Consider the following 12,049-nt stretch of genomic DNA (forward strand, 5'->3'; position numbering starts at 1 on the left):
TGGTTTGTCGCATAATGTATTCTATTTGCTTGAAATAAAAGAATTAAATTTCTATTAACATCATATATGGATGGGATAGGTCTTTGATCTTGGTAAAAATAACTCGTTCGTGTCTAGAACAAGTCATATAATAAGTTTAATTATAAAAATAATTCTAGTCTTAAGAGGCAGGAACATGTTCGAGATAGATATACATAAATTGAAAGATGAAAAATTTGTATTTGTCATATTTTTTTCCCAATACAATTATAATTACGTGATCACCATTGCATTATACGTTGCATTTAACGAATTTAAATGTTCTTAATGCTTAATGACAATAAATTGTTAATTTTCAACTTATAGATATCGTGGTGCTATTTCAACGATAAATGTTCGTATCTCAAATGGTTCTAAAAGTACATTTATCACACCTTCTTTAATTTCAACAGGATGAGAAAAATGTTCTTCCGTTTGGAGAACATCGTTTGTTTCGGATTCCCATTTTAAACGATTCATATCATCGATCCATTGATTGCCACCTAATGTAGTCTCCTTGATGGATACAATCGTGAAAGTTGTAAATAGATCCTGTTGTAACAGACCGATAATGGATATGAATAAATTGACCAGACTGGCAATATGAGTATACTAATATATAAATGACACTATGTCGTGTCCGATCGAATAATACGCACAGGGTGTATAAAAAGTAAGCGTAAAGGACCGGCGAAAATTTGTAAATACCTGAATATTAACTTCCACAGGCTTCGATAGCCTGGCAGTTTCGCCTAATTCGAAAATGTGTTCCAACCTCAGTAAAACAGAGCCGTCTTTCCATGGTTCCAAAGTTAAGATCTGAACATTTTGTGGTAATGATTTAGCAAGACCTGTACCCTAGAAACAAAAGATATTTTAATATTGTTAATGACTTTTGATGTATCCTATATAATTTTTAACTCTGCATTCGTCGCATACTGATATAGAATGATACTTACTTGGGAGTTAGGTACACGTGGTGTGGGTGCTGAAGAATTTTTTTCGATAGATTGAATAAAGGTCCATGGACGAAGCAATAATTGACGCGCCAGAGTTTTCTCTTTCACTGCAAGTTCGTCTAGATTTTGTATGCTACCTCCGATGATGTAATGGGAACCTCTGACTACCAAACCTTCACCAAATGCAGATTCATTGAGAGCTTCCCCTACACCGAATGCGTCGTCTTTTAAAAGTCTTCTATGAATCTATGACATATCCACATGCAAATGCATAAATGTTTATTAGTTTAGATATTAGTTTATATGTATGTAAAGTTTACGTTTTCAACGTACTACGTATCAATACGACGCTTGAATTTTGTATTTGCATAGAATATCGCTATAACATTCTACGGACAATAATTTATTAGCATCTTCTTATTTTAAAATATGAAGTAATTAATATTACCATCATTTCAATTTCTCCATCCCTCATACTAGTTCCACCTTCTGCTCGATCTGTTAGTAAGCTAAGTTTGAGAAGCTTCTCATCGTCCTTCAAGGAAATTTTTGAGGTAACGGGATAATAGTTGCCAGATATTGGCTCTTCTAATTCCAGATTCCACGTTGGTCGGTAATTTCTCTTCCGTTTCAACATTTCGCGACCATTACTGTCGGTATAAAATTCTCCAGAAGAATTTAAGTTACTGTAATATCTCGTTACTACCTCTTTGCCGATCTTATCCCTAAAATCGTATTCCATTGTTATTACCTATTTTTGAAATTAAAAAGCTTATGCTAGATAATGTTTTCTCGGTCTAACAAACCGATATGCCGAATATTTTTAAGTATCTCTTCGCACATTTACGATTTACTTACTTAACAGGTATTGGTCCAACGAGCCAGTCAAATTCAACGTATTCCATTCCACTATAAACTCGGATTACCTGACATATCCAATCAGTGACACATTGATGAATTTCTTCCACTAATGGACCTATAACGAAAACGAATCTGATCTGTCAATCAAATTTCAGTCTTCCAACGCATCTGTTGTCAAATCGTTACCTGTGTGTACTTCGTAAGAAGCAGAGTTCACGAAATTTCTAGCGGATGTGTTCTTTGGTCTGAATATGTATGCACCCGAAGATCTATTTCTAAATTCCTCGTTATTTCCCTCCATTGCATCGTAATAATGAAACGATTGAGTCAGTTCCATATCTTTTTGTTTTTTCCACTCTACCACAACCTGACCGTACTCATCGACGGATACGTTATAAAACTAAAAAAAAGTATTACCATCTTATAATTATTTCTATTAGGATGAATCAAATGGTTTCAAATGCAACGTGCTGTCTTGATTAATCAACGAATGAAATTCCCTTGAAAATTGTTAATGCAACTTCGATATAGATCGAGAGGCAAGAACATTCATATAGTGCTATTACTTAGTGAATGAGTTATAATTAGCGTTACAGGGACTTCCCTTTTCGACAGATAACTATCTGCAATTTACCGAGCGCGGATAATATAGGCTTCGAACGAAATCTGTACAATCTGTACAATTACATATATTTGAATATATTTGACAATATAGAAAATATTTTTTATTTTATTTCTGTAATAAACCAACTCTATAAATTCTTTCGTCTTCCATTGTACCGGAATACCGGTAATAATGAAACGATTGAAAAATGTGAAGATGAATTTCGAGTCTTTGACGCACTAATATGTCGTTCGTTGCAAATGAGTTAAATATCAATCTCGTAAATTCTCATAAATTAATACCTCGTTACCAATAGAGTTTGCTGTGACCACTTGTGGACTTATATTTTCTGAACTTCTCTTGACCGTGTAGGTCTTATAACCCAAAGGTGGTAACGATGCAAGGAATACGAGCTCGTGCGTTGAAGTGCTTTTCCTTCCCGGTATTTCACGTACAGAATTAGGGATAGGAACTATTTGCGAAGTAAGTTCGTTTCCATCTTGAAAGAAAATGAAATATTATATAATATTTAATTTCAAATTTTCATTGCAACAATTTAAAATCATAAATATTACGTTTAACGTTTGTTAACTGCAGGTAATCCAACTTTAGAGTTCCTTATTTATCAAAAATTAACGAATACGTTTATATCGAATCTTTTAATCTTCTGTAGTCGAAATATTACTGGTTTACGAGAAACTAAATGTATGACTGTACTAAAATAACGATATAATAATAATAGCGTGCGATAATATCGTTGCAAGCAAATAAAATACTATACTACAGATGTAGTATGAAAGTCAATTTGTAGCTCTTTTCGTGAACAAATTTTTTATACGTAACATCGATACCCCGCAGCAATTATATAACTTAGCACTTCCTTGAGACGCTGCATGTGAAATTAATGACACGCAGCCAATAATTTGACTGCTGCGCGATTATCAAAGAACGAAAAGATAATCATCGGAAGATTTGGAAAATTTCATATTCAAAAAAACTGTTTGAAGATGATAATATCGTAGTGTTTACAATTCTTAGACAGGTGTCGATCGATCGATAGTGATCATTTGGAATATGTTGTAGTCGATCGACCGGCAATATTAAATTGATAATAATCAATTAATCAGTAGTAACGAATTAGCAATTAACAAGTTTTCAATTTCAATTCCTAATCTCTGCTCTTGAGATAGCCAAAGCAACACAATGAAGAAGCTTCTAATAAAAAAAGGTTTATGAGAAAGTTTTACATAATTCTTTATCGTTATTACGTAGTAATGGTTTTATGTTTGTGAACTCTGTGGATCAGAAAATGGACAGAACTTACCGGCGAACCTGATATTGTAAAATGCGTACCTGCAAGATCGATGACGTTGTATTTGCCATTCTGAACGGGTACGCGGATCGGTGATACCACTTTCTGGCTCAAGGGATTGTAAATTGCTAGCACGAAGTCTTTGTCTTCTGTGTACAAGCACGTACTAATATTCAATTGCATGCACGTGTGCATTTGTTCTGGTGCAAAATTCGAATTCCCGGTTGATCTCCATTTTCTGTGGAATGAACGATGATAGAAAAAAGATATTTAATTATTCAATTTAATTATACATTTCTCCGAATGAATTCATTCCAGGCTATACATACAGATGTGTGATTATCGACCAGCATTATCAAGAAAACGCTTAATCCGAGAAACGATGGATATCGTAGTCGCGTAAGATACTAATCCAAAAAACATTGAAAAACGTGGAAATCGTTAAAAGAGACGCATTACCTTATGGCGTCAGCAGCAATGTTCGTTCCTTGTTGCATACCATCGTACAATATACGCGCATAATCGTAGGCAACTAGTTGTTTTTCGGTTCCAGTAACGGCATCATGATGTTGCATTACACCCATAGCTTCTCTAAAATGTTCCAATTGCTTTTCGTAACCCTCCAACCTTGTCAATACAGATAACTGTTTGGATATCTGGAATGGAAATATAATTTTCACAGGCTTTCAGATTCTATTTCTTTCTAAACCAAGCCTCCAAACGCAACTTCGTTATTCTCGATTTTTCGTTTTGCTACGAGTCATAGAATATATGCTTGAGTTTACTTCTACCACGAATTTAGGCTCACAACGAACGTAAATAAAATTCACGAACCTTAGGTTTTGCATGAATATTTGGTAGAAAGTTAATGTGGGTTCGTCCTCTATTCAACGCTGTTCTATCACGGAAATCGTACAAAAAGAGAAAAAATTAGTAGGATAAGACACGTGAAAACGAAAATTGATCGAAAGTAACGAACCAGTGGGTTCTACAATCAGAGTGGTCGAGATCTTGAAAATATGGTGGCTTCGCAAGATCGTTCTACATACTCGTATAATAAGATTTGATAGTCTCGAATGTGTGGAAAAACATCGATGCGAGGTTACTGCAAATTCTTCGAGACGAATGCAATTTTTACCTGCAACAGATTGTTTCCCATTCTTTCGAAGAATTTGATCGCCGGTCTGGAGGAGAAGTAGCCGGTCCAATACGAATGCGGATCACTCGCGTAAGGGAAGAAGTCATCGCTTTTCGTCGACCACTGAAGTTTTGCATCGTTTACTGCTTTCAAATAACACGATGGCGTCGAATAAAATATATTCACTTCGGATCCTTTTTCTTCCTTTACGTATCTACGAAATACAAAACGGCAAAAGTAGTGGAATATCGCTATTGCAAATATCGAAAGTATCAATTATTTGGTTGTCGTAACTGTCGCTACAAATATTTACTTAATTCTGATCATCATAATTTTATCCACATTTGTAAAGAAAAATAATAAGATCAATAAAATATGTTGTCTAAAGGTATCGTAAATCGTAATTTCTATTACATGTATCAGGATGTTCCATAAATATTGCGCAATTTCAAAGTTTAATTTTTTGAGCTACATAAATGAGAAAGATGTTAATATACCGCACAATGTTCAAATTGCGTTTTCGTTACACGTTTAATTTCAACAAATTGATTTCGTTAAATTTTTGTTAAAAAAATGTATTTCATTAATTCTAAATTATTTCATCAAATTTCTCCAATCAATCGTTCGAAACGATGTACATAACTCGCGAGTATGTACATGAAATATGTACGTAAAAAAAGTTCGCATAAACTTATGTTGAACAATTTGTATCAGTTGTTTTGGCAATTATAACAATTGCTCGAAATTTCTTCCTTCTGCAGGGATACAGGCAGTCGTCGAATTAACGATCGTCAAATTCTTTCGAATATTCCAACTATTGTAGAAATACGTAACAGTAAATAAATTTGTGTCTGTCTGCGATTCTGTACGAGTCTTAAAAACAACTTTCAACTCTTATAATTCTTCGACGTAGTATTCTCCGACATAAGTTTATATTATCTTCTTTTACCTGTTTCACCTCGTTAATACGTAGTGTATATTTTCTCCCGATCTATTTCGACACCCTGTATATAAATATATTACAACAGAATATTTTCAAAGCAAGCGTCGAACGTTATCGATTATATTTTACCTGATCAACCTATCCAAATTAGTGAACCACATTTCAGCGTGTTGATAATTAAAATCTTCGCCCATGGTAAAGATAACGTTATTAGTGTTGTAGGAAGTTGCTTGGCGATACGCGTAACGCACTAATTGTTCGACCTGTTAATATCGCAATGTACTTTACTTACCAACATAATACATTAAAAATGATTAGGATTATAAGACCTTTCCTATCCTTTTCCTTCTATACTCTTTGTGTACGTGAAACGAAAATAATAGTTTGAAGCTACCTTATTAGTTTGTCCATATTAGCGAAGTACATCTCCGCTTGCTGATAAGTGAAATCTCCGCCCATTGTTAATACGACGTTATTTGTACGATATACATCAGCTTGGCGAGCCACGTATTGCAAAAATATATCGATCTGTTTTACAAGAGACACTGATATCAGTTAAAAACGAGTCGAAGCTGTTCGTTCGAAATATGATCGAGACGTAACGATCGAGCTCAGATCGAACGATAACACGCTATTAAAATACGCCTTGAGGACATTGACGGAACAAGCAATTCGCTAAAATTACAACTTTAGCATTGTTGTTAGCAACAAGAAACGTATGTATGTTAAAAATTTAAAGTTTATTTTGACAGAGTTAGTAGGAAGGAAGGAAGTACAAGGTCGACTTACGTACGTGTTTTCTGGATTTTCGAATCATTTCTTGTAAATTGTTCTTTTAAATGGGGAAAAATAATCTTCTTAAATCGTTCATCGTTGATTATTTGCATTTCTAAACGGGCAAAGTGACTTTTACAGTGTACATGTATATACTAACGTTATAAAAATTTGTACAACTTCCTATATGGTATTTTTAAGCTACTTGGTACGACAGCAATCTCAAATACGTGTTTTATAAGCAGAAATCCTCTTTCATTCGCACATATTTCTATGTAACGCGAAGGAGATTATTTGATATGGCCTATAATCAGACAAATACGTGTATCGTAGGCTTATCGATAGTTAATAAATAAATAATAGAGGCTTTCGCAAGCAAGCTGCGTTACTTTATAACAACGAAGGTAATTTTCTTAGAAACTATAAAAGCTATAGAATGGAAGCTATAGAATAGAAAAAAAACCTAACCCCAACTTAACCCAATTCCTTGCATACCGAACATCACGATATTAATAGGAAGCATGAGAATAACAAACTTAACGAAACGCATAAACGGATTAATTTTTACTTTGAACTCGACTTTAAGCGTTAGTTTACAAAGAATGATTCGAAAATAAATTATAAATCCTGGATCACCAATCTTCGGGTCGCGACTTCCAAAGAGGTTTCTCTGTTTGAAGATTTTCTATACTTGCCAATTACAATATGGTTGGTCAAGTTGTTAAATATATTTTTAACGCATTCTTTAACCTATTAAAAATGCTTTTTTCTGCGCTAATCCGAGTGGATGAGGTCACAGGTTATTTAAATGGCTAAAAGAGGAAGTCGCGACTCGGGAAAGATTGGAAAACACCGTTACAAATGACACGTACCCTCTCTTTGACGTTGTAATCCGGACTATCAGGATCATCGTTTATTGGTTCGTCGTTGCACAAAATATCGTAACAAAAACCAGGTGGTGGAGAATACGTGTTGTACAACGCAACCGTGAACAAGTTTGCACGAGCTCCTGTAACAAAGCGTACGCGTTGAATTTATGTCTTCGAGTGACTATCACACGTGTGATCGCTAAAAGTACGTTTCCTAAATTTGAAATTGATGTTCCAGTCGTTACCTAGATTTGGACTTCCTTTCCAAATGAATTCCATCGTCTTGTCCTTGAGTCGTTTGTTCTTGTCTTGATAATCGAGACGACCGAAGAACATCCCATCGAATCCTAATTGGGCGAATAAAGATGCTTGTTCTCTGGAATGGCCGAAAGGATCTATCTGCCATCCTATACGTGGCGTGGCACATCTTCCAAAGGTATCCTTAAGACGTCTAGACGGGTTAGAAAAATTGGAGAACTTAAAAAAGGGTGCACTTGCTGGAAAGGCACTTCGCCATGTCGCTAATTTCGTGGAACTTTTTTAATCGTTTCGTTTCTGCGTATAAACTATGAGAAGAGGAATAAAAATTAGTGCTGGAACCCTAAGTCAAATTACCTGAAACCCCAAGTATATTGATCGACAAGGGAGTGATAGTGAGTGACTGCCTCGTCGTTCATGCTCCATCCACCGCCGATAATCTCTAATCTGCCTTGATTGATTAAACTTCGCACATCTTCTTTCACCTTGTCGTTTTGACGCAACCACCATTTCCACAGGAAAGAAGTCTCCACATAAATAAACCTGATAAAATAAGTACATACGAGATTTTATCAATAACTGACGAATAATTTATGCGCTAATTAATTATCGTTTAACAAATTAACGTAGTAAAACTGTGGTAATTACTTTCTTTCAGGATTAGCCAGCAACGCTTGAATGACGCTGTCTAGAATATACTGTACTCCTGCTTTCTGAGTTCTTGAGTTACCTTTGTTTAAGAAAAATAAACAAAAAGATAACATTCGATGACTCGTTTAATAAATACCCTATAACTATAATTAATCGTAACGCGATGATGCGCTGATCTTTTTCAAAGTACTTACTTCCAAAGTAATACTGGTCGACTGTTTTTAACCAACCAACGTCGTCATGAGTATGAGCAACCAGATGAATATTTAATTTCTTTGGATCTGCCACAGGACACGCCTGTAACGAACAAGTATCTGAATTATGTTATACCGTTGCATCTTATTCTCTAAACAATATCTCAATATAATAATAATAATAATAATCTTATGCAACTATAGAAAGTTTGCTACTGCCTCAACTTTCCATCTAGAGATATGTCACGATAAGATACGTTCTGAAGTATTAAATCCTTAATGAAAATCTTTAATAAAATACAAGGAATTAAAGATTAAATATAACGTGTTAGTTCCACGTTATCCTCTGTGTTTTATAAGTAAATTTTTCAAAAAACAGCTCAAATTTTACAATGTTTATAATCTTCTAATTGATGCGTTACAACATGTTGGATTATTCTTATCTTATATTATATTTTTGTATCATTATTTTAAATTATGTCATATAATAGGATTTATCGCAAAGGAAATATTATACAAAAGTTTTAGATGAGCATCAAATGGCGGTGATCAAACAATTTCATCCAATAGAGATAAGTCGAAGAACGAACCGATCCACAACATGAACGACGTGTTATCACATATAAGAACGACTTTCTAAGCAGGTTATCGGAAGAAATTTATCAGATAAAAAGATAAAAATGACTGAATTTGTTTGGGTGTCACTATATACATAATAGCACTGAATAGGGAAAGTTACACGGTATTATTTAAATAAGCGTGACGTTTAATATCGCAGTTTACTGTTGATCGATCTGTGATTAACTTCAGTTCATAGAACATTCCTGTCAACAGAAAAAAAGAAACTTATCGAACGTCCTATGTATATTTTTTCTGGCAATATGTTTAATAACTAGCTTCCAAAGTGTTTGCATAGTTCGATAATAAACTACTTGCGTATATCGTATTAGATAAAGAATATTTTATTTCAGTGATTTCAATTGGAACATTAAACTTCGATAAGACTACTATCATCGATCAGTGGAAATATTCAATTTAGATACAACATGTTGCAAAATCATTTTTGACCAATCAATCAAAACCGATCGAATTTTAGTACAATAGATTGCATAAAAATATTCAGAAAATTCTCTTCTTCCATTCGTAAAACTAAAACTAACAATAATCTGATATTTTGTTTTTACATAATTAAATTACTGAACAGAGCATATAACATATTAAAAGATATAGCATTCGTCTACAGAGTTTCAGTTTTCAGCCAAATATTAATACAATATCCTGCCATGCATATAAATAACCTCTACATTATCATAATCTATGGATTTAGGACTTCCTTGCAATATGTTTCTTTTTATCAATAATATCAATCCCTGTTCCGATTTTTACGATTCTAAATTGTTTCATATTTTCAACGTTTGCGTTCCGATAAGTGTACGTAATTGCAACACAAAATGGAGTGTACGATGCTTGTGTACCTTACATTACACATATACCTAACTTTACTTGTAATTCGAATGGGTTACTATACAAAATGGGATACCGAACAAAATTCATTCAAGTTAAAAGATGCCAAGCTTACAAATTATTATATATAAATTAATGAACATAATAGTCAGAATAAAGTGACTTTTATTCGACGTTGATATACGGTGTGTCCCACGAATTCTATACATCTGGTAATAATGGTTTCTTGACAAGTGGATTCGTAGAAGAGGTAGAGATCAATTTTGTTTTTTTTAATGAAATATCCAACTTTTTACGTTTGATCTTGATGCAATAGCGAATTCCGAGTATATTTAAAAATACAAAGGTGCGTTTATCCCAAAATTGACCGTTTCTAAAATAGTTGATTTTTTTCATCCTATTACCTTCGTCATGAAACGCGTTGCGTTACTTAGAACATAAATAAACGATATCAAAAGCACACAACAACGCTATTCCATTCCTGCTATTCGTTTCTAAGAAGATTCTTTTATTAAAACTTCACGCCGTTCGATTCTTATGCGAAGGAACACACTGTACCTGTTAAACTGCTCGAGGGGCAGTTTGTTATTTATTCTTACACTGGGAATAATAGTTATTTTTCAAGCTGAGTGTAAACACAGAATCGAGATAGTAACGTGACAACTCGAAACGTAACAACCGCTTTAAATTAAAAACTGTAATATTTCATAGACGTTACCTTCTCATAGGAAAATTTATAATCATTTCTTCAAATACGATAATAACTTGCATGTAACATAATCTAACAGGATTCTTAAATATTCTTGTATGACACGTGCAGAATCATTTTATCGCGGATATGTACGTTCCTGAAACTCGAACGGATCCGCTTTCTCCGGTTAATTGCTATTCTCTATGTGGTAATATACAGTAGACATGATGTTATACGCATAGTTAATCGTAATATTTCAGGAAGAACGTGTAACGAGTGCACACATACGAGTATGAGGTATTTGTACGTTTTTCTAGATTCAACCGGTGCTTTTAATATATGTTCGAGATAGTGTAAGATAAAATTTCTCTCAACGTTCGAAAAGGAAGGCTGAGAAACCGAATAGACCATTGCTCTATCGGCTCGAAGAGAACTTGAAATAAAGAATTCGTTTCGTGTGTACCTCGTAACCGCAGGTTTCAGTAACTGTTCTTGGAATCCTAGCTGCATCGCCGTGGACGGACAATAACAAAAACGAGATCAGTGGTAGCAAGAATTCGGACCACGACATAATCGACACGTCGCTGGATGCTTGCAGTCACAACTAATGAAATAATCGTCCACTCTTCTTCTATTTATATCGTTTCTCTACTCTGCCGTTACTGCGATTGCGTCAAACATACGAGATACATAGTCTGCTACTGCCGATCGTTTGCCGGCTTCTACACACATATAAAACAACGAAAATATCCAACGAGTCTCCGCTTTTCCAGCTACTATCTGTGTTACGTTTACGTAGCAATAAATAAATGATGCAGGAGCGCAATACAGTTCTATATCAATATAATATAAAATAAACTTTGTTCGCAGTCGGATCGATTCACGGAACGAAAGATTCGTTCAAGTGCTATTTCTATATGCTTTATTACGTTAAGAAAGTACAATGTAATCGTTTATTGTAATAGAAATGTTGCAAGGAAACTTGTTGCTAGTGTTTAACAAGTATTCAAAGAAGAAATCTCTTTTACCATGCAAGCGTACAAATACCGTAAGTACTTGTTTGATTCGTACAATAAGTTGCTTGTCTGGTGCATGAGTGTACCACGAGTGGTGCTACGAGTGCATAAATATCGAAGTACGCGTAATTTTAGATTGAAAAGAACATTCCCAAGTTGTGGTTTCTGGAATTTTCTTTTCGGTTATCCATAAGTTATTTTCCTGTAATCGCGTTGCCTCTTAAACGATACTTTTCATTATACCCGTGAATATAACGCGGCATATTTAGTATCCGTTGTTGGATATTTTAGTTCTAC

The 12,049-nt window shown here is 34.3% G+C and overlaps 1 protein-coding gene across 3 annotated transcripts; it reads right to left on the bottom strand.

Annotated features, from left to right (window-relative positions):
- Window positions 1–199: 199 nt before the first annotated feature.
- On the bottom strand, window positions 200–11,365 carry LOC100743817 (lysosomal alpha-mannosidase). Of its 3 annotated transcripts, none has more exons than XM_012394071.3 (17): window positions 11,200–11,365; window positions 8,582–8,684; window positions 8,385–8,466; window positions 8,094–8,279; window positions 7,724–7,929; window positions 7,482–7,618; window positions 5,965–6,098; window positions 4,893–5,106; window positions 4,214–4,410; window positions 3,796–3,992; window positions 2,745–2,941; window positions 2,025–2,238; window positions 1,836–1,953; window positions 1,426–1,702; window positions 978–1,223; window positions 727–876; window positions 200–570 (listed from the first exon to the last, which is right to left on the bottom strand). In XM_012394071.3, exons 1-17 carry the CDS (start codon window positions 11,305–11,307, stop codon window positions 340–342), a joined length of 2,997 nt encoding a protein of 998 aa, XP_012249494.1. In that variant the 5' UTR covers window positions 11,308–11,365; the 3' UTR covers window positions 200–339. The 3 variants fall into 3 exon arrangements, with proteins under 3 accessions (XP_012249494.1, XP_012249495.1, XP_033180630.1); XM_012394072.3 differs by lacking the exon at window positions 5,965–6,098 and adding an exon at window positions 6,230–6,363; XM_033324739.1 differs by lacking the exons at window positions 8,385–8,466; window positions 11,200–11,365.
- Between the last annotated feature and the right edge of the window lie 684 nt (window positions 11,366–12,049).

The sequence above is a fragment of the Bombus impatiens genome, unplaced genomic scaffold (genome assembly GCF_000188095.3).
Source record: "Bombus impatiens unplaced genomic scaffold, BIMP_2.2 scf_0064, whole genome shotgun sequence".
Taxonomy (NCBI): Eukaryota; Metazoa; Arthropoda; class Insecta; order Hymenoptera; family Apidae; genus Bombus; species Bombus impatiens.

What these genes read in the sequence shown, in the direction of transcription:
- LOC100743817 (XM_012394071.3), bottom strand. Translation starts at nt 11,307, where the DNA reads ATGTCGTGGTCCGAATTCTTGCTACCACTGATCTCGTTTTTGTTATTG. An exon ending in CTGAAACCTGCGGTTACGAG is followed by an intron (nt 8,685 to 11,199) that starts GTACACACGAAA and finishes TGTTCGTTACAG; the next exon opens with GCGTGTCCTGTGGCAGATCC. An exon ending in AATTTGGATAGGTTGATCAG is followed by an intron (nt 5,107 to 5,964) that starts GTAAAATATAAT and finishes TGTATTTCGTAG; the next exon opens with ATACGTAAAGGAAGAAAAAG.